Raw genomic sequence first — 23,414 nt, 5'->3', positions numbered from 1 at the left:
ATAATTTCACAATCTAAAATAGGGTGCTCATATCATCCCATCTATAAAAAATCGACACGAAAAATTACAAATTTTGAAAAATCATTCATTCATTCGTGAACTTTATAGGACAATGGAAATCGTGCGGATCTAAAAATTGTTGGAAATAGTACAAAGAACTGATAATTCTATAATATTTTCTGCACTTCTATCGAATTTCTTTAAGGTCTCCAAACTGCCCCACATTCCCCTATACGAAATTCACAAGTATCAATGCCACGTTAATGAAAAGTCCATAACAAATGTTTATCTTTGTTTCATGTGATAGTCATAAAAATATAAGAAATAAAACTTAACGGCTCATACAAAAATTTACTTTTTTTTCATACAAAAAGTATTATGGAGGGTGGAGGGGGTTGTAAATTTTCTATTTCAGCGTTACGTAATGAATGAATTCTGCCTTACATTGAAATTAATGTTAATTTGATTGCTTCGCGAGTGCGCGGAATTAGGCGTTCTTCGGCGCAGAATATGGAAAAGCGTTTCAAAAGTGCGCGGAATTAGGCAATTTCTACAAGTGAACTATTTCAAAAAAATCTCAATTTTAAATTATGAATACAGTCTAGTTTATATTTTTCCCATAATCTAAAATGGATTTGCTAGCGATCCACTCATAAAGCTTTTTTATTGATGCAATACTTTTTTTAGTTAACCATTTGAATCGTTTTATTCCTTAACTGCGCTGAATTACGGCACTTTACGGTACAACCTTCCAAAGTGCTCTGGTACCATATTTACCTCACAACACAGACATAAGGTCAATTCAAATTTCAACAAACTAACACGTTCCAACTCAATATTCCAGTCAAACCCTTTGGAAACATGCCATTACCTGCGCGGAGAACAACACCGAAATCAAGGTGTGGTCGTGCGAAACCTGGGAGTGTACTCAGACGATCAAATTTGCTCCCTCGATCGAACAACCCTTGAGCTTCATTGCGGAGATCGATTCCACGTCGTCTTATCTCATCTTAGCCGATATGGCCACTCGAGAGCTGTATGTGCTTCAAATCCGGAAGGAAGCATTCCGCTCGGAAAATGAACTCTCCATTACCAATGGAAAGCCCTCGAAAGAAAGCTTTAACGGTTCCAAGTCTGGCGAGGTCACCACCATGGCATCTACCGTCAGCTCGACGACTGCCGGCTCCCACGCGGTTGCCATGACTAAAGCATTCGTGTCGTCGGTGGCAGAATTCCCGCTTCCCTCTCCGATCTTGAGCTTCGGTATCCTGAATGTGGCAGTTCGCAAGTTCAAGACCAGTGACGCTTATCTGATCGAGGCGTTGGACGATTACGACGAAGATGAGAATAGTTCCCTGTACAGTGTGGTCAGTGTAGTGATCCGGATGTTCCTCGTCCAACCGAAAAGTGTTCAGGAGTGTATGCTTTTCTACCAGCCAAGTGTAGCTCTCGGCACCGAGGTGCTAAGCACTCTTTCCAGCAACAGTAGCGAGTATCGTAATATTTCGAACACTTCGTCCGGGTCCATTAGTTCGACGAAAAAAGATGACCAGTTGACTACCGCGGAAGAAATCGCCAACAGAAGTCTCGGCAGCGAGGGAGATAAATCCGACCAAAGTGTTCCCAAACCGAGCGAAACGTCGTTACCTGCCGCAGAGCTGGGTCGGATACGGTCACCGAATGTTACGGTGTCGGCAGCAATCGCCACAGTTCCGGCTTCCACCGGTTCCAATGGTGCCGTTGCCGTTGCAGTCGCAGTAAGTGCTACGAGCAGCACCGGCAGTGTGGCCAGTAACGGCAGCAGCAGTCAGCAGAAGCCAACGATCAATCTAATGACGCCAGATTCGTTCAGTTCTTCGTCTGCCGATAAAGCGGGTAAGTCATTGTTATTAAGCATGTTCTCCAATGGCTACCCGCCATACAATCACTGAGTATTACAACACTCGATTTACCTATAGATATTGCAACACCCCCGAATAGTTTAGAATCACTACAAAAGCAACCAGTGATTACCTGTGATTACCACCCAACTAACAATTTGACTCAGGATGTTTTGCTTTCTGCTGTAGATATAACAGTTGAATTGAAGCGCTGCAAAAAATGAAACCTGTCAAAACGCAAATAACGTAGTTACGAAGATTTTGTAGTTACAAATGTTAGCTGACTATATTTTGTCAGTTAACGCTTTTGCTTTTACTATTAAGCAACCTGGTGGTGGAATAAAAGTCCTCATCATAAATGCGGCTGTTTCTATGCAATATGCTTTGTTTAGCTGCATAATACATATAAAAGAAGTGCTTTGTCGTTTGTTATACAGCTAACATACCGTTTCAACTCATATTCCTAACAGGCCAACAGTGACTTCAAATGCATCTGATTGGTATAAATTAGCTGATATTTGTTAAAAAAATAAGTTCTTAGTAAAGTCTAACTTTTAGCTGTTTGGTGTGCCTATTATTATTATTTTTTTTTTACAAGGGGGAAATCTGCAAACAGACGCCTGAGAAGGTAACTCAGGCGGGTCTACCCCGTTTGGCATAATGCCGTATGGTATAATGCCGTTTGGCATACAGTCGTTTGGCATAATAGCTGTTTGGCATAATTCCATTTGGCATAACGGTCGTTTGGCATAATAGCCGTTTGGCATAATTGTGAAAAACATTGAATTTGATCAAATTCCTTCCATTAAGCAAAGGAGTGTGTATAAACTGCTCACGATCGTACATTCCGTTGTCAGTTAGTGATAGGACATACTTCTAATCATCATTTTTGAAGGAAACCAATATCGAATAAAGCTCTTTTGGAATTGCATCATTACATGACTTCCGGGGTCATTAAGTCCAGGATATTATGGCGCATCTTTAACAAAAATATATCCAACGCCTAAGTTATTCGATGTCATTTGAAAAAATAAAGGAACATGGAATTTTATGACGCTTCTTATGGTACGGCATATCACTATACCACTGCAGTATCTTCCTTTTTCAAATTATGCCAAACGACTATTATGCCAAACGACTATTATGCCAAACGACTATTATGCCAAACGACTGTATGCCAAACGGCATTATGCCAAACGGGGTAGACCCAACTCAGGCAGTGTAGGGATGCCGCACCAACGACGACCCACTAAAAGCAGCCCATGTACTGTACTTGAGCAATTCTTGTCAAATTGCTCAAGTGGTGTATAGTGCATCGACATTACCCTTGGCCTCAGACCCTCATCTCCCCGGAATAACGTACCTACCATGATACCTTGATGGCTACAGCGTAGCGTCACGCCATTGCCGGGCGTATTGTAGAGCTCCATCTTCGTCGGTCTTGGGCGAAATTTCTCCAGTTGCCCCGAACGTTTAGGGTCCTCTGCCACTGCGTACAACCAGCGTATTCGTGGTCTTCCCCGAAGTCGCCGACATCTACCTGGTTCCCTGCTGAATATTATTTTCGCAATTATTTCTTCCGACATTCGCACTAAGTGATCAGCCCACTGAAGTTTTTCGTATTTTACACGTTTGACAATATTCGCATCTTCGTACACTTGATACAACTCGTGATTCATGCGTCTGCGCAACACACCATTTTCGAGTTTCTCACCGAGTATTGTCCGCAGCACTTTACGCTCGAAAACACCGAGAGCTTCCCGGTCTGACTCTTTCAACGTCCACGCTTCGTGCCCGTAGAGCGCCACCCGAAGAATCAATGTTTTATACGAATTTTGTTTCCGTTTGCAAGCTGCGGGACCTAAGCTGGTTACGTAGTCCGTAAAAGGCCCTATTCACAGCCGCAACACGTCTTTTCACTTCGCGGGAAACGTCGTTGTCACATGTCACAAGTGTTCCAAGGTAAACAAATTCTTCAACAACTTCGAATACATCCCCGTCAAACACTACCTCAGCGCCTTCACAACCAGACCTGACTCTATCCCTACCTGCAACCATGTACTTCGTTTTGGTAGAATTAATGGTCCGGCCTATCCTCGCTGTCTCCCTCTTCAGAGGCACGAATGCCTCTTCCACTGACCTGTGATCGATTCCAATTAGGTCTATATCGTCCACAAAGCATGTGCGGCCTTGTGATAATAGTGCCATTTCTCTACACGCCAGATCTCCTAATAGCGCCCTCGAGTGCAATGTTGAGCAGTAAGTTCGAAAGTGCGTCTCCCTGCTTCAACCCGTCTGACGTAACGCACGAGGTTGACACCTCGTCTGCGATCCGAACACTTGATTTCGAACCATCCAGCCTAGAACGTATCAGCCTTATTAGTGTCGCCGGAAAACCATGTTCAGACATAATCTGCCACAGCTCATTTCTTTTCACTGTGTCGTACGCCGCCTTGAAATAAATAAACAGATGGTGAGTCTGCAAGTTATACTCCCGGAATTTATCTAGTATCATTCGCAAGCTAAACATCTGGTCCGTTGTCGAACGGCCCTCACAAATACCAGCGACGAAGGACTCCTCGAGCGGTCTCAGTCTGTTAAACAGGATGCGAGACAGAATTTTGTAGGCAGGATTCAGTAGGGCAATTCCTCTGTAATTGGCACACTCCAGTCTGTGCTCTTTCTTGTAGATAGGGCGTATGAGGCCATCCAACCAGCCGGTGGACAATTCTTCGTCCTCCCATACCTTCAGAAGTACTCGATGGATCGACTGGTAAAGCTTCCGTGCTTGAGAAGCTCGATCGGGATCTCGTCTTTACCAGCAGCCTTACAGTTGTTTAGCTCGCTGATAGCCTTTTTAACCTCTCCTACAGTCGGTGGGTCCACAGCTTGATCGTCATCATCAATGTTCATCCTGTTCCTCGCTATATTTCCATTTTCACCGTTCAACAATTACTGAAAGTGCTCCTTCCACCTGGCATCCACCGCCGTTTTATCGGTCAGCAAAATCCCTTCTCATTCACCGGTACGGTATTGTGCCGCGCACCATTGACCGTTGCATAGAATCTCCGCATATCATTCTGGTTCATGCTTTCTTTAGCTTCAACTGCCACACTTTCTTCGTGCTGCCTTTTCTTTCTGCGGTGGATTCGCTTTTCTTCGGCTCTCGCATCCCTGTACCGCTCTCTGTTCTGTCGGGTACCGGCCACAAGCATACGGCTTCTGGCGACAGTCTTCATGTTTGTCACTCTTTGGCACTCTTCATCGAACCAGTCGTTTCGTCTTCGTCGTTGACCAGTGCCGATCACTTCCCGCGCCGTTGTTGTCACAGCTTCGTGGATAGCGTCCCACAAGCTGTCGAAATCTCCAGCAACGTTGATTCTTCCCAACTGCTCGTCTAGCTCAGTCGACAAGCATTGTGTATTAAAGCGCGTTCTGTTTGTTCTGGAACTCGTGATGCTGGATAACCGCGCCCGAATTTTAGATACAACGAGATAATGATCTGAGTCGATATTAGGGCCTCGGAAGGTTCTGACATCCATGACATCTGAGAAATGTCGCCCATCAACCAGCACGTGGTCTATTTGGGATCAGGCATCGCCAGGTGTGTTTGTGGATACTCTTTCGTGCAAAGTAGGTACTGCTGATTGCCATCCCTCTAGCAGCAGCGAAGGTTACTAGCCATAGGCCATTATCATTGGTAACGGAATGGAAGCTTTCCGTTCCAATGACAGGTCGGAAAAAAAATCTTTCCCGATCTGCGCATTTGCGTCGCCGATGACCGACCTTGACATCTTGTTTTGGGCACTCTCCGTAGGCCTTATCCGGGCTCTCATAGAACTCATATAAGCTGATCAGGCTGTAGTTGAAGAACTTGCCGTTCATTCTCAACACACAGATTCGGACGCTTACCGGTTTGCATCGAATAATTCGCTTCATCTGCTTCCCAATCACTATGAAGCCAACTCCACGTTCTGGTCTGTCGCCACCGCTGTAGTGGATGTGGTACTTAAATGAAGTGTTGGCGATGGGGTCCACCGCTCGGAATTCACGTTCTCCGGTTCTCGGCCAGCGTATTTCCTGGATAGCTGTCACGTTCACTCCGAAATTCCGCAGTTCACTAACCAGGAGCCCAACACGCTCGGGTTGATATTAGCCGATCATGGTTCCATCTACCTTTAGTGGAGTTATCCCATTCCTGCTGCCAACCTCTGAGCGTTGCGGACTCCTCTGGTACTTCTTTGGTTGAAGCATTGAACATCTTCCTTGATGGCTCGTAAAGCAGGTATAGAGCACTCAGAATCTCCTGCATGCCCCAATTGTGCTGGTGTGGAGGAAACAGCGGAGCATGTCGTGTACGATTGCCCCCGTTGCTTGCCCCGGAGATGCTGGTCAGGAGGCTAAGTACCAAACAACTAGGTACGCCTAGCCCGGCATTTACCGTGCCACAGGGAGGTTGTATAAACATTATTTAACAATTGCGAAAGTGTTGAAAAAGCGCTTTTCGAAGATTTTATACAGCTACTTGTCATATAAGAGTGGAGACAAAGCAATGATCGGTATGCATAAGAGCTGCTGATACACAGCTTTAGCTGAGTAGATTTACCATATTTGTTGATAAAAGCATTTGCTCATGTATACAACGCATTTACTCAGCATGAAGTCGTATAAAGAAATGTTTGAGAATGTTTATATTTGCACTTTAGCCACAAGGCTAAGAAAGAATCTCTACTTGGATCCTTGCAAGGATTTCTTCTTGCTGGAATTCTACAAATCTTTTGCGAATGCATAAAAGAATTACAGGGTGTCTACTACCTGAAAAAACCTGGAAAACCTGGAATTCTCAGGGAATTTTATTCAACCTGGAAAAAACCTGGAATGCTCAGGGAATTTTGGCCACACTCAGGGAAACAATTTTGAAACATAATTCATGGTTGAATATGGTCACGATTGACTATTTCGAAACTATTTTTTTATTTTAATATGAAAAATTTCGACTGCGCCGCCTAAGAATGCTATTTGAATGATTCAGTTCATGAATAAACTTGGACGTTTTCCGTGAAATGCTTTCAAATTTCAATTCACCATATATTTATCAGAAAGTACTAAAATCATCGATTATTCGTAGTTCCGAAAAAAATGCCTGTTTGTTGCAGATTATGAATCTGCTTGATTAAAATTTTCAAAGGTAGCAATAATATTACGCAGCTCAACAAAGATTACATTTTTGCATGTTTCAAAGATCTAGGCATTTGATTTGCCTAGTAAATTTGGGGTTGGTGAATTTGAAGCTGGTTTCGAAAATGTTCCAGCACATTACAATTTTGAACTACGGGTCCTATTAAAAGGAATACTTTTTAATAGAGCTTCTGAATAGACCTTTTTCGTCAGATCAGACTAGCTGTTTAGAGCCCGCTCTCAGAATGTATTTTAAGCATTCCTGTTTTTCGTAGAAATTCTAATGAAAGACAAAAAAAAAACATTTCATGTGCTTTGCAGAGTTAGTAGCAGGTCTCTTTTAAGATACGTGGTGTCTATTTCAATGCAAGTATTGAAAAAGTTTCTTTTTTTGACGGAAAATCTCTAAAGTCTTGTTTTGAAAAAAATGACCTCTTAAGTCACTATACTCATTATATTGCTTGCAGTTAATCCCGATGCAAAATTATTCACAGTAACATTCAGAGACTGTATTCCGACAATTCAACAGGCTCATCTAGATTTTTTCTCAGATCCTTCGAGGAATTAGATTTTTTTAAAGAGTTCTCTCTACCAATTATCCCAGAAATTCATCTAGCGACTTTTTGAAGGATGCTTAGAGGAGTTTCTCCAGATTGTGCTCCCGTAATTTCTTCATTTATTTCTTCGATTTTTTTTGAGAACTATCTCAAACTATGCACTAATTCTTCAATCGATTCCTCCAGTTGTTGTTCTAAAGAATTTTCCAAAGATTCATATACAGAAATTTCTTCAAGAAACCACACAAAGATTTATTCCACAGTTTGAAGAAATTCGCTTAGGTATTTTACCAAGGAACCCCACAAGAACTCCTACGGGTTTTCATGTAAATTCCTTTAGAGTTCATCCATGGTTACTTCCTGGAATCGCTCAAACAGTTTTTCGAGGAAATCTATTAGGAAGGAAGGATTTCCCAATAAACTCTATCGTCGATTCATCATAATGCTCCTATAGATTTTTTTCTAGTAGTTTCTTCCAACGTTTTCCAATGAATAACTCGAATAAAATACCCTCTTCTAAAGGTTATTCAATTCAACTTCTTTGGGGATTCCGTCCGATGTTACTCAAGGAATCAGAGTTCAGAAAATCCTACGGGATAAGCTATTCGATTGATTTTTGTTTTCAATATTTCAAAAATTGATCTAGATAATCTTCAAAAACTTACTCAAGTGTCCAGGAGTTCTTTCAGGGATCCTTGTTCATCAAGAGCTATGTACTTTAAACCTTACACAAGCTTCATCAGAGTTCACTTTTAAAATATTACTCGTCCAGGTTTTTATCAAAGATTTATTTAATAATTTCTGAAATTTTTTTATGAAATTTCTTTGGAGATATTCTTCTAAAAATGTCAGAAAAAAATATTCGAAGACTCACTTTGGAAATATCTCAAAGAATTACTGGAGTAATCTAAGAAGAAATCTTAGAAGATATATCTAGGGTACATCCAGAAAGTATCCATAGAGAAATTTCAAGTTGAAATGTTAAAGATATCCTGAAAAACAATGTTGTATAAGATTCTAAAAAAGACCCAGAGGTGCTTTCTGAAGAACATATTGTTTTTTTTAGATGTTCTAAACGGGTATTTTTGAGAGTGCCCAAAGGAAGCAATGGAAGAATCATTGCATAAAAGTCTAGAGGACTTAAGACTTTGTACGAGAATCTTTGGATGAATTCCTAATGAAGTCTCTGAGGTGTTTTCTGTAGTTCTCCTTCGAAAAATCCATATTGTATTCTTAAGGTTTCTAAAATGAAATTGTAGGGGGAATTCTTTAAGAAATAATCACTAAAGAACTAAAGAAATCATTGTTTTTTGTTCAAGTGTTTTGAAGCCATTTAAAACCTTCTGTTAGAAATAAATTCAAATTCATTCAAAATTAATAATTCGATAATCATTTGTATTTAACTCAAGAGCGGTCGCGCTTTCAGCCAATGCCGGCACCGCCTCGCTCGAGTTGTATATGAAGAGCGAGCTGTTTTCGAGGTGCGTGTACTCAGTACACGCATGCGACCGATCTTGGGTTAAGAGTTTTTCTTGAGCCTGGAATTATTTCTTAAGACCTGGATAAAACCTGGAAATATCAGGGAATTTCATTTCAGTAAACGAGTAGACACTCTGGAATTATTTTAGGGATCTCTCTTGGAAGTCTTTTGTCTTTCGGATTTTTTTTTCTGAAATTATTTCACATATTTCGGAAATTTCTTCGGTAGTGCTTGAGTAGGGTGCATAGCTACTTGAGCACTTCCATGATTCACTTTGGCATGGGGTGTTTTTATCAGCCTGAATTGTCTGACACTTTGCAATAGGAAGCGCTTTAGTACGACGCATACTGTGGCCAAATATTATCTTTGTAGCTTTGAAAAAACCCACTGTCGAAGTGAATCAAAAGTGCCAAGAATAGGATTCGGCTCCCTAATTGAAGTAAATGATGAAATTCTATCAGGTGTGTGTTTATCAACCTTTCGGGCTTATCGATAAAGCTCCTTCAATGATTTAAGTTAAAATTGACCTCCTAAGCCTGTTGTATGAACTAACCCTTTTAACTATTCCAGAAAAGCACAAAAGCGACGATGCCGTCAATCCAAATGTGCTCAGCACCCTCTTCATGTTGGCCAACGTGACCAAACAGCAACAACAACTTCAAACAACCGATGAATCTCCCAACGATAGCTACAAAGATAAGCCTTCACCGCTGAGTATGCTGAACATCGTCAACAGTACCATGATCGAAGAGCAGGAACAAGCCAAGGTTCGCCAGTCGGTTGAACTTCAGCAGAAGGCCACCGCCTTGGAAACTCCTCCCGTCCCGCCAATGCCTTCAGCCGAGATGCTTGCCAGCGGCGGCTCCAGTCCCAGTCGAGAGGTACAGGAGATTCTGTCACTTAAGGATAACGATTGTCTGAACGAATACTACGACTCGGATAACGTTTTACTGGACGAAACTGACGGTATCGGTGCCGACGATGACGAACTGAATGATCTGGAAAACGAAATTAACGACGACGACGATGGAGATGAAGGCTATAATTTCAAGAACATCGATGACGATGATGATGACGATGTCCTGCAGCAACGGAAAGTTCCGGCTGCCTCTGATGCACCTAAACCACTGAAGAATCTACAGGAAGTCAAACCGATCAACAAGGAACAGGGACCATCATCCCAAGAGAAGCTGGTGAAAAACGAACCCACTAACAATATTGACTGGCCAAAGGCCCCGGAAGTGCCACATCCTCCTTCGGCTCAACCTCCCCCACCGCAACCGCCGATGATTGTTACAGTGCCCCAAAATTCCAAACAGTTGGACGACCTTACTCAAAAAATGGACCGATTGATGGATGTCGTCCAGGAACAGTCTCATCAAATTTCCGGCCTCCGTTCGCAGATCCACGAGCTGAACCGTGCTCGTCTGGAAGATGCCAAAGCCTATCATAAGGAGATGAAAGAAATTAAAGCATTGATCACCCCTGTAATCAACAGCACCTATCGAAGTGGTCAAGCATCGATGACGCACTTGCTCCAAACGACCCAAACGAATCAGATGACGCAGATGCCGCTGGTTATGGTGCCACAAATCGTGGAGGGACTGCGTCCGATCATTGTCCGGGAACTGCAATCGCAGGTGATGCTAATCGTTGGTACCAAACTAGAAGGCATGGTCAGAGTGATCCAGAATGACATCAGCAAATGGAAGCTGCAAGCCAACGAGAATCTTACAAAGGTGAACATCGAGCGATTGTGTCGATCACAGGTGAATACAGAATTTCTTTCAGTATGTGTGGGAAAGGATTTTGATAACACAATTCTTGTTGCTATTTGCAGGCAGTAATCGATGCGATGAACCATGCTGTGGAAGTTGGAGTAAAAACAGGACTGGAGAAACTGTACACCGATTCTTTGCACAAGATCATTCTGCCCGCGAATGAACGGGTTTTGAGGGAAATATTCGTACAGCTCACCTACACGTTTGCCTCCGGAACGAAGGAATGTAAGTATTTACTGTCGCCGCCGAATCAAAGTACTACTTGCATTTAATAAGGCAAATTTGCAAAATTTGAGTAATTTGTCGAAATGTGTGTACACTGAGAACAGCATTGCGGTAAAAAAATACTATGTTGATGGTTTAAATTAAATGCGCTGTACCACTTGATTTGTGCAGACTACGTTACACATTCATTTCAAACGGGAAGTGCGGTCTTTTTTACCATGCCGACGATACTCGACGGTTCAGTCAAAATTACCATGCTACATGGTAATCTTGAGAACAATTCATAATAATTTGTTTTACAATGCGATGCGTTTAAAAAGCCAGCTATCGTACAGTTAATTTGAATATTCCTTATTTTCATCCCAACCTATTAAAAACACCTATTTAATTACATAAATCATAATTATTTATTGCAGAATTATTTATATGATAATTGTTTTAGTCCATAAACAAACTTGAATTTTGGATTTTATAAACGGCGCCTGTAGTGGTGTCCTGTAGAGAATGTTATGCCCGTATTTGCCATCATCGATCTCTGATTGGAACATGGCGGCACATGCAGCATCTACTCCTCATCGCTCAAATTTTCTATAAAACATATTCATAATTAATTTCGCTTTTATTTACAAAACGTAATAAATCGATAAATAATAGAATACTCACCAATAAAAGTAGAATGAACTAGTCTTTATATTTTGGATCACTTATTTGGGTCTGGAAATTGCACGATGTGATCTGCAAAATGAAAACAAGTTATTGAGTGAATTGTTCTATATTCTATGAGTATTTCTTACCAACTCTGGATTAATAGCAGCATGGGTTGAGTAGTCACTATGAATACATTGGACTTATTATGGCCAAAACACTAAAAATAAGTCTTTCTATGACCGCACTGACGTTAATCCTTCGCAAGCTAACGGAGAAAAACAGCCAAGTTGATAGAGGCATTATCATCACGCTTTGTTGTTCAAATTACCATGCACATGGTAAACATGACAACATTGCTCATTCAAAATTAACGATATTGTATTTATCTCCAATGCAAGGCAATAGTGCTCTTGACTCTTCGTAAAAGTAAAATTTATCGATCGATGTCATAGTAATTATAACAATATTGCAGTATTTGTAAAGACAAACACGTTAAATTTAAACATAATTCTGAATAGTAATTTTAAGAACCATGCAGTGGTTGCAAATACTGCAACATTAGTTTCAGTGTACCGCATAGTTAACATATGAACTGTGTTGTTATATTCATCAAAATGGTTTTGATGAGTGAATTTGACGGATAGTCACGACAATTTTTGTTGCATAGGATTCATCGAATGTAGCGCGGTTGTTGCACCATGGCCAGATTCATTTCTCGCGTGCACGGTGATTGAACACTATGAAAAAAAGTGATCGAATAAGTAAAGTTTATGCATTAATGATTATTTTCTATTCTTCTTTCATTTATTTTTGGGATTCTTTCGGAAGGTAATATAGAATTAATAATTGAATCACTTTAGGATTCTTCAAGAAATTCCACAGTTCTCTGGGATTCTTCTGAATATCCCGTTGAGATTCTTCAGAAAATCTCACTGAGATTTTTTCTGGGACCCCTCAAATTTATCCGTAAATTCCTCTGGAATTATCCCAAAAATCTCTGAAGTTCTTCCGGTAACCCTCAAGGAATTCTGTATATTTTTTTTTTTTGAAATTTATCAAGAAATCCCTCTGTAGTTCTTTTATAAATCTATCTCGAGCTGTTCCGTCCAAATATCCTTTTAGAATTATTTCAGAAATGATTCTTGTATTCCTCTTGCAATTTCTTTATGATAAAACAGAAAATCTTCCAAGAATCGTTGTGAGATTCTTCAGAAAAAAAAACCCTTCTGGGATTCTTCCAGAAATCTCGCGGAAATTCCTGATTCCTTCAAAGATCAATCCAAAAATACCTCAAATGATTTCCTCAGTAATTTTTCAGAGCTTACTCCAAGGCAGCTTCAAAGCATTTCTCCAGAGATTGGTATAATAATTTCTTCAAAGATTTTTTTATCTTTATTAACGAGATTTCAAGACCAACAATTGAAAAGGCCTCAAGTCCAAAATGTAAACAAATCGGGTTTCTGCTGATTTCAGTGTATAAGAGCCTATTCTTACTGTAACATACAATAGTCATTTAAAAATATGCATAAAAGTTGAAAAAATAACATTTTTCTAAAAGGCCCCATCTCATTTTCCGCTAACCAGGATATTCATCGCAAATGCGGCCTTTTTCTCAAAAAGGCCTCATTTCTATATCTGACGGAAACCGAGATGAGGCCTGTTAAACAAACATCAAAATTGCAATGTAGATTGAGAAAAACGTTCCAAATTCACTAAGTAGATGCAGGTTATACTACGGAGCGACTGCTCTTTGTATTATTTTATACAGTGGTTGTCTAAACGGCGAACATTATCGGGTTCCTGTAGACTGCTGTATTTTGTATCATACTACCTAATAGTACCTGTGTCAGCCTGTCTGTACCTCACAAATTATCAACAAAAACAGGATTTGGTTTCAATTGCATAAAAAATAACGTTCAATTGCAATATTATTTCAATTGAATGAATATTTCCATACATTTTCTCGACGACAAACTCGTGTAGCACATACATAATGTTCATGGATGACGAAGAGTTCAGTCAATCACATATTTAATCGACCGCACGAATCTTCTCTTGCTGTAGGGATCTCCATGTACTTTACTTCACCACTTAACACTCTTTTACACTTCAAATTTCTTATTTCATCATCAATTTTGAATGATTTTCAAAAGGCCACATGAAGATGATGACATGACCACATGAGAAGATGATGAAAAAACAAGCCACAACTAGGAGGCCTCAACACATTTTAGAGTAAACAAAGGCGTCAACTCACAGGCCTCATCAGCGTCGGCCGGCGTCTATGGGCACAAATGAAAAGGGCTGCACAGCTTTTGGTGAAATAAAAGCCGCATTTCCTTTGACTCGTTTTTTTAGCAGGATTTTTTTTGCTAAAATGATAGTAATGAATATTTATAGCTATAAATCAGTTTATCCATCGACTTTCTGGACGATAAAATAACATACAATGCTTAAATTCATAATTTAAATTTGATTTATTGTTTGACAAAACAAGATTGCATTTTTCTCATTGTTTACTTTTTGGAGATGAGGCCTTTTGAATTGTTAGTCTTGAATTAGGATATTAATCGCAAATGCGGCCTTTTCCCAAAAAGGCCCCATTTCTATATTTACTTGAAACCGAGTTGAGGCTTATTAAACAAACATCAAAATTGTAACTAAAATTACGAAAAAATGTTTCAAATTTACTGAGCAGATACAAGTAATACTTCAGCCGCTCCGCTCCATGTATTATTTTACACAGGGATAGTCTCAACGGCGAACATAATCAAATTTTCCGTCGGGTTCCTGTGCAGTGATGTATTTTGTATCATACTACCTAATAATACCTGTGTCAGCATGTCTGTACTTCACGACTTATTGATAACAACACGATTTCGTTACAATTGCATGAAACATAACGTTCAATTGAAATATTACTTCAATTGAACAAATATTTCCATATAATTGCTCGACGACACTCTCGCTTAGCACATCCATTATGTTCATCGATGACGATGATTGAATAAATCACATATTTAACGACCGCACGAATCTCCTCTTGCTGCAGAGATCTCATGTACATTGCTTTACCACGTAACACTCTTCTACACTTCAATTATCGTATTTTATCATGAATTTTGAATGATTTTCAAAAGGCCACATCTGAAGATGATGAAAAAACAAACCACAACTAGAAGGCCTCAACACATTTTAGAGTAAACAAAGGCGTCAACTCACAGGCCTCATCAGCGTCGGCCGGCGTCTGTGGGCACAAATGAAAAGGGCTGCACAGCTTTTGGTGAAATAAAAGCCTCATTTCCTTTGACTCGTTTTTTTAGCAGGATTTTTTTGCTAAAATGATAGTAATGAATATTCATAGCTATAAATCAGTTTATCCATCGACTTTCCGGACGATAAAAAAAATGCTTAAATTCATAATTTAAATTTGATTTATTGTTTGACAAAACAAGATTGCATTTTTCTCATTGTTTACTTTTTGGAGATGAGGCCTTTTGAATTGTTAGTCTTGATTTTTAGCATTCGATTAAGGATTTGTGAAGGAATTACTTCAAGAATCTACCAGAAGTTCCTCCGAGGATTCCTAAAGGAATTTATCCATCGACTCCTTCCAGTATTTCTTGAAGGATTTTTTTTTCCAAGGAATCCACCAGGAATTACCTTAGAGGATACTGTAGGAAATTCTTCAAGGATTGCATTAAAAGTTCTTCCATAGATTTTCTTCTTCTTGGCATTAACGTCCCCACTGGGTCAGAGCCCGCTTCTCAGCTGTGTTATTATGAACACTTCCACAGTTATTAACTGAGAGCTTTCTTTGCCAAAGTACCATTTTCGCATTCGTATATCGTGCGGCAGGTACGATGATACTATATGCCCAGTGAAGTCAAGGAAATTTCCATTACGACAAGATCCTGGACCGACCGGGAATCGAACTCAGACACCTTCAGCATGGCTTTGCTTTGTAGCCGCGGACTCTAACCACTCGGCTAAGGAAGGCCCCTTTTTTCCATAGATATATTAAGGAATTTATCCAGGGAATTATCTGGGAATTTCTTTATTGATTCTTCCAAGGATTTCACAATGCAGAATCCAGAAATTTTCCAATAAACCCTTCCAGGGATTCAACCTGATGACATGTTTTGTATCTTTTGGAGTTTTGTAGATGCCTTCCTGATGGAATACCTAAGGTAGAGAAAGGAAGAATTTCTAGTTTAATCCTTCGCGGAATTCCTGGTCGATTCACTCGCTGAAATATTGGTGGTTTTTTATGAAAAAAAAAAAAAATCTTGTGAACTTGTGGAAGGTTTTGGATGACTCCCTGGAGGAATTACTGATAACCCTGAAAAATTCTAAGAACGGAAATTCTAGAAAAAAACCATTGAAGTATTTTCTAGGAAGAACTTCTGGTGATATTCCCAGCGATAACCCTGGTGAAATTCCTTAAAAAAAAACTTTGCTCGCGAAAAAGTACTGATGAAATAATTAGAGAAAATACTGGTGAAATCTCTGAAGAAATTACTGGTGGAATCTTTATAGGAAATTGTGGCCAAATCCCATAAGAAATTCGTTATGGGATCCTTGGAGATCATGTTGGCGGAATTCTTGATGGATTTTTCCAGAATGAACCTCTAAAGATTGTTTTGAATTCCCGGTAAAATCATCAGAAAAATATTGGTGGAGTTTCTGAAAGAATTCCTAGTGGAATCCCTATGAGAATTTCAGCAGAAATCCTTGAATGTTTTCCTGATGGAAATCATGTAGAATTACTTGGGTGAATTCCAGATGCAATTCATGGAAGAACCTTTGGTGGAATCCCTGGAAAATTTATGTGGGGGCTTTTAGTAGGCATCCTTAGTGGAAATCCTAACGGAATTTTCTAAGGAATTCATGGTGGAATTACTGAAGGAATTCTCAGAGGAACCCCTTAAGGAATTCCATTTTTGAATCTGCTCAATGGAATTCCATGGAGGAACTGCTCATAGAGTCATTGAAGGATATACTGGTGTATTCCTGAATTACTTATGAAATCCTTGCAAGAAATTTTTGGTATTTGCTGAAGGAAAATTTCTGATAAATTCCCAAGAGGAATTCCTGATAACAATCTGGGATCCTTGGAGATATTAATTCTTGAAGAATTTCGGGAGGCATCCCTTGATTGATTCCGGCAGGACTCCCTTGAAGAATTCCCTAGAAAACCCCATGGAAGAAAATTTTGATAGAATCCCTTAATAAATTCTGGGAGGAATCCGTAGTAAATAGCCTAATAGAACCCAAAAAACCTTTTTAGAAATCTTTAGAAGAACTCCTGATAGAATCCCTAGCAGAATTCCTGATAGAATTCTTACAGGAACTCCTGATGAAATCCCTGGAGCCATTCTTTTAAGATTCTTGATGGAACTCTTGACAGAATCCCTAAACAAACTCCCTAGAAGAAATCTTGGTGAAAATCCTCGAAAAACTCCTGATATAATCTCTGGAGGAATTCCAGGTGAAATCTCAGAAAGAACTCTTGATGGAATCCCTGGAGGTACAGCCCTAAAGATACTCCTGATAGAATCCCTATAGGAACTCCTAAAGATATTCTTGCAGGAACTCCTGATGGAATCATTGCCCCTCCCCTTGGTTATGCGACCTTGCCGCGATGGGAGGGCATAATCCATTAGCCCATATGATGGAAACCAAAGGCGTAACCTGTAGTGGTGGTATCACATTTTGGCATTTTTTGCTTAAAGCCGCGTCATAATTCATACGGCATAGACGCAATAATATCTCGGATGTGATCCAACGGACATTCTGCGTCATTGATAGAATTGATGCCCATTTCAAATAATTAATCTATTCGAAGTGGACATTAATACTATTGGTGACGTTCAGTTTGCCTTTTGCTAACCAGAATGATCCGTAGCCACTCTTACTATTAGCTAGCTAGATACATCGTTATCATATACGACGTAGGGAATACTTAAGAACTCTTAGGAAAATGACTAGTAGATTCACTGAGTAGAAATGAGTGGCGACAATCTTATTTTAATATGGTTTTTACATTGCCATAATAAGAAATACCTCTTTTGTAACAGCGGTATAAATAATCTAATTCTAGCTTCATTTTCGCAAAATTTACAAGTAGAAAGTAGGCGTGTGAAGCATTGCATTTGCCACCGAAAAGTGAATCTTGTAGGAGACTGTAATAGAAGCCTAAGGTAACTTTACTCTTCAATATTCACTATAAAAATGACTATCGAAAGTAAGACGCTGAGATCGATCATTAGGGTACACTTGCTAGTTTCGAAAAATTGTTGAACAGACAAGGAAAGCGACTTTTTTCTTTAAGGATATATGAACGTAATGACCAATAAATATTTTTAACAACAAAAAATGAAATTAACTAGAACTACTACTAAACAGCCTAATTTTGTTAAGACTTGACGACACTTGACATTTAAGACTCTAATCTTACGTAAAAGACAATAGTAATCAGAATAGCACTTGAATGACAAATTATTCAAAACCATTTCGACTAGACAGTATTAGTAATGCACTACAATTTCAAACAAATTCTAATGGAGCTGCTGATTTTCATAATGCTTCCTTTTCTCAGAAGCAAGGGAATATGGGTACTTTTCAAAAACTACCACGTCACAATACTAATAAAAAAACAGTGTTCATGTGGGCGCCATTGCCTAGTCCGTCTGAGTATTGGTCCTGGTAGAGGGGAAACTTGGCAAAAGCCAGACCGAGGGTTCAGCCTTGACAAGTTAAGCTGTCAGGCAGCTCCAACTGAATACCATACAAAAAAAAAAAAAAAAAGGAACTCCTGATGGAATCATTGGAGGAATTCCTGATGTAATCCCTAGAAGAACTCCTGATGGTATCCTCCTTAGAGGAACTCCTGACAGAATTTCTGGAGGAATTCCACGTGGAATCTTTGAAGGAACTCCTGATGAAACCCTGGAGAAACTTCTCATACAATTGTTAAAGGAACTCCTGATGGAATTCTTAGAAGAATTCTAGGTGGAATCCCTGAAGGAACTCCTGATGGAATCCCTGAAAGAACTCCTAGAAAAACATCCCCAGAAGAACTCATAATGGAATCTAATTGAGAAACTTCCGATAGAATCCCTAGAGGAACTTCCGGTGGAATTCCTAAAGGAATAATGTACGTATAATTGTCCCATGTACATAGAATATCCTGAAAGCATGGCACTAGCAAGCGATTAAGGGCAGATTGATTTAATCAATTTTATAAAATGATTTCGTCAGTATAACCGGTTGAATACATTTACGCTAGCTGAATAATTTTTGATCAATAATTCTCCTAAACTATCACAAATCACTTAAAAACGTCTCTCAAAAAGCTTGAAAAGCACACTGATTATATGTTAACTAAGTGCTCCACTCATTTGAACGAATATGGTTTATGCCAATTTGCATAATTACAAGCAAATGGGCACTTTATTTTGCTGTGACTGTATAACAACCAAAATCAAATCTGTATCAATCATATTTGCTATTTTTACGTAGATCTACAAAAGCTGGATCAATACATCGGGCAGCAGAAACAGTTCACGGATCGAACCGACGATGTACTCGAACTGGTGAAAAAGATCCCTGAGCAGGTCAACTCCAACACCGATCAACAGTACAAATCCAGCACAACGGTGTTACGGGAGGACATCGCACGAGACTTTAAGCTGCTTCAGGCGAGTCTGCTGAAGGTAATCCGAGAAAACATCCGGCACGAAATCGAGAAAGGTTTGGAAGCACAAGCGTCCTCCCTGGAAGACTCCGTGTTGTCCGCAGTACGATCACAAGCACAAACTCCAGCGCCATCGAACGTTGACATTCACGAGCAGATTCGGCTGCTACTCGCTTCCGGGCAGATCAATCAAGCTTTCCACAAAGCTCTGCTTTCCAACGACCTGGGTCTGGTAGAATTCACCCTCGAAAAGGCGGAATACAAACAGGTTTTCAATCCATGTCCCCTCGAACAAACCGTGCTATTGTCCCTAATCCAGCAAATCTCTGCCGATATGGTTAACTACAATGAGTTGAAACACAGGTAGGTACCATTTCGGGGGTCATTTGGCATAAAGCCACTTGGCATAAGGTCATCTGGCATAATCAGGATTATATCCCTTCTTATTACCTGTTCTTAGTGACAGAATGTCACTTGACCTTTACATCAAATGACTTTATGCCAAATGAACCAGACCCCTCAGTTAAGGCTGAAGCGAACTAAATCTAAACATAATCACATTCCCCACAGGTACCTCTCGGATTCGATCGTCAGTTTGAACTTTTCGGATCCCATCACGAAGGAACACGCACCGAAGGTGATGCGCGAACTAACGCAAAACTGTCAAACCTATCTCAGTTCCAATCCGGGCCATCCACTGGCGACCAGCATCAAGATGCTGATGATTGCCATCCAGGGACTGGTGTACAAGCAGTTCTGATATCGGTGGAAATAGTCGACGATCGGGTAATCCGTAATTATTGGAGACGATGACGCAGCGACAAGTCTGATTTGCGTAAATATTTTTTTTCGAATTAATTTCTGGAAAATTCTTGGAAGTTTTTCCCTTTCAATCGATTTGACTCTATTATATTTATCATGGAAGCAAACGTTATGCTTTCTACTGGAGCATTCAGTTTAGGAGAAATTCTATCAGAATTGATCTCTTTGGGTTTTTACTTTCGGACGAAAAGCACTTCTAAAAAGCGGTGTTAATTTATACGAACGCCACAAAGTGTGCCTTTCTATTCTAAGTTATTTTTTTTATTCAAGCTTACCTATCGGAAGCTTAAACGCAATGATGTTTCAAATGCTTCCAACTCACTCGCTATTGTTGTAGGTTATGACAAAAATTTGTGCATTTCGTTCGTTCCTGTCTGGATCGTCTATGGATTATAATGTAAAGAAATCAATCTTATCTACATCATTTGGAAATTTGTTTATTCTATCAAAATTAAACTTTCAACTCAAATTGAATAACAAACAAAATTCTTATTACCACAAAAGTTGTTATGATGAGAGTGTTTTTGTACTCGTAGCGTAGTATCACTGATCAGTCCCATTTTCATTTATTAAGTTAACATCTAGACAAATAACACTGAATCAACAATTTCACGCCACAATACTCGGTTCGTGGCCGCATCTCTCCATCCTCGGTTATGCCCCACGCTCGCCAAATCGATACGCACTTGATCCGCCCACCTTGCTCGCTGCGCTACATGTCTTCTAGTACAAATCCGAAGCGAACACCATCTTTGCAGGATTGCTGTCCGGCATTCTTGCAACATGCCCTGCCCATCGTATCCTTCCAGCCTTCGCCACCTTCTGGATACTGGGTTTGCCGTAGAGTTGGGCGAGCTCGTGTGGTGACCTTTTCTACATGACCTACATAGCTTTCCATTTCTATACATTTCCTACATTCCAACCGAAAGTAAAGCATAACACCAAACATACCAGTAGCAACCTTAAAGCGCTGAGTAGCAAACATTCAAACTTCCTTATTCATGCCACACCAGAACCAGGTCATTAGTATAATAAAACAAAGGCATGGTCGAGTTGCGAGCGTGCTCTTAACAGCTGACCGTATAGGCTTAAGAGAGTGAGAGCGTGAGTAACGCACTTATGCGAATGTCCAATTGAAGTAGTAGAATGTAAGGTAGCTATAAGTATATGGAAAAATAAACAAAAGGCAATCAGTTTGATCAACCGCGAAGTTGCGTGACTTATGCATGTCAATTAATCCGAACCATCCACGCGACTCGCTGATGGCGACCGTCCTAAGTGAACCTGTGAATTCGCACTTAATCAAAAAGCGCCGCGAGGATTAATAAGAGACAGTTACTTAAAGTGAACAAGTGCAATTAGTGATCAGTGCAGAAACGAACCATAAAGCACTGTTGGGAAGAATGTCGAAATTAATCGCGATTTCCATAGCAATTGTAATTATTACAACAGTGATTGTCGTGAAAATTTTAAAAGAAGAATTTGACAGCTGGTGTGAAACTATGAAGCAAGCAAAATACATCACCCTTACAAACTAAGTGAAAGTGAACTAAAAGTACAAAAATGGGTGCAACCGAGTCGAAAGAAGAAAATATCATTGTGGCTCAGCAAGCCCAACAAGTTGCTCCTGCTGTAACAAAAAACAGTTTAGAATCGAATGATATTATCGCAGCATGTTTTGTACTGGCTATCTTAGCCACAAGCTCATATTTCGTGTGGCGTTGTTTTAAAAGAGAAATTGATTTGCGCATAGCGAAAAGTAACAAGAGTTCGCGTGTTACAAATGTATGAACAAGAACAATGTGATGTGACTAATAATTAGTGAAAAATAACATTGAAAAAGCAACGTGTCACGAAGAAGATCCATCGCAGTTCCAGCATGAACCAGCACAGTGGTTCCAGCAATAACCAATCAACAAATCGTCAAAATGAAGGTCATCGCCGCATTCGTCCTCTTCATCGCCGTCGTCGGAGCCCTGGCAGCAGAGGAATACAGTGCACCATAACGCACCATAAAGATAATTGATATGTGATCGGTATGTACAACCAAAGACAAGTAGATGAACTATTATCAAATCTCCAGCAAGAGCTGAAAACCCTAAGAAAATCCCCAAACAGGAAGTATTTAAAAACGACCCTGTTAGATAAACTTAGGAAAGCAAAAGAATTATACGAAAATATTCTATATATCTTAGAAGACTATGATCAATATCATCAAAAAGCATTATTAAGAGATGCTCGTTCTTTATTTAGTGAAATAAAAATATTCATTGATATCAGATTAGACTATGGTAAGCATTTGATTAAATTTAAAGCACTTGCGAATATAATAATTGCATTTTTTAAACTTCGAAAAAAACATATACAAACAAACATGTTCGATTATAAAACGGCAACTTCTTTGGTACAACCATACGATGGTTCAGTTGCGGGGTTAGATGCATTTATAGATGCATCCAATCTTTTATTGGAAATTATTCAAGCTGGTGAGGAAGAAATAGCCGCAAAATTCCTCAGAACTAGACTTACAGGAAAGGCTCGTATTGGATTGCCAAATGAAGCTATAACAATACCTCTAATAATCCAAGATGTTAAAAACAGGTGTCAAGATAAAACAACACCTGAGAGTATCATAGCAAAACTTAAGGCGATAAAATCTAAACAATCAAATCAAAAATTTTGCGAAGAAGTTGAAAATCTCACTATTCAACTGAAAAATGTTTACATTGAAAGCAAAATTCCTGCGGACGTTGCTTCTAAAATGTCAACTAAGATTGGTGTAGAAGCCCTGATAAATGGAGTCAGTAATCCAGATGTGAAACTGATACTGAAGGCAGGTACATTTACAGATCTCAAGGATGCGATCCAAAAAGTAAACGAAAATATACCAGAAATCGATAATTCCGCCCAACTACTAACTATGAAAGGAAATCACAACTTTCAACAAAAATTTAATAATTATCAAAATCAATATCGGAATCAAAATAATAAACGATACGATTATCGTAACAACAACCGTGGACATTTTAACAACAGAAATTCTTACGGTAATTATTCTACCAGAAATGGAAATAATTTTCAGAATCGCATGCAACCGCGATACTTTAATAGTAATCGAGGCCATAATAATCGGAATAACAATGC

General features: G+C 39.6%; 1 protein-coding gene and 1 long non-coding RNA gene across 3 annotated transcripts in view; one reads left to right on the top strand and one right to left on the bottom strand.

Annotated features, from left to right (window-relative positions):
• LOC5572625 (enhancer of mRNA-decapping protein 4 homolog) overlaps positions 1-21,480 on the top strand; it is a 48,059-nt gene extending 26,579 nt beyond the window's left edge. Inside the window, exons 4-8 of one of the 2 annotated variants that reach the window (XM_021845988.1) lie at positions 845-1,875; positions 9,666-10,864; positions 10,936-11,101; positions 19,274-19,811; positions 20,019-21,480. In XM_021845988.1, coding sequence (XP_021701680.1) covers positions 845-1,875; positions 9,666-10,864; positions 10,936-11,101; positions 19,274-19,811; positions 20,019-20,208 — 3,124 coding nt within the window. In that variant the 3' untranslated portion in view covers positions 20,209-21,480. The remainder of the gene's footprint in view (positions 1-844; positions 1,876-9,665; positions 10,865-10,935; positions 11,102-19,273; positions 19,812-20,018) is intronic. The other variant, XM_021845989.1, reaches the window with a different exon arrangement.
• Positions 11,119-13,152, bottom strand: LOC110676798. The gene is made up of 3 exons (XR_002500730.1): positions 11,896-13,152; positions 11,765-11,836; positions 11,119-11,689 (listed from the first exon to the last, which is right to left on the bottom strand). It is a non-coding gene; the product is annotated as an uncharacterized LOC110676798 (long non-coding RNA).
• Positions 21,481-23,414: the final 1,934 nt, after the last annotated feature.

This window comes from Aedes aegypti, chromosome 2 (genome assembly GCF_002204515.2).
Source record: "Aedes aegypti strain LVP_AGWG chromosome 2, AaegL5.0 Primary Assembly, whole genome shotgun sequence".
NCBI classification, from domain to species: domain Eukaryota; kingdom Metazoa; phylum Arthropoda; class Insecta; order Diptera; family Culicidae; genus Aedes; species Aedes aegypti.
Note: the sequence above shows the minus strand (reverse complement) of the source record. Positions and strands in the feature narration are given on the sequence as shown.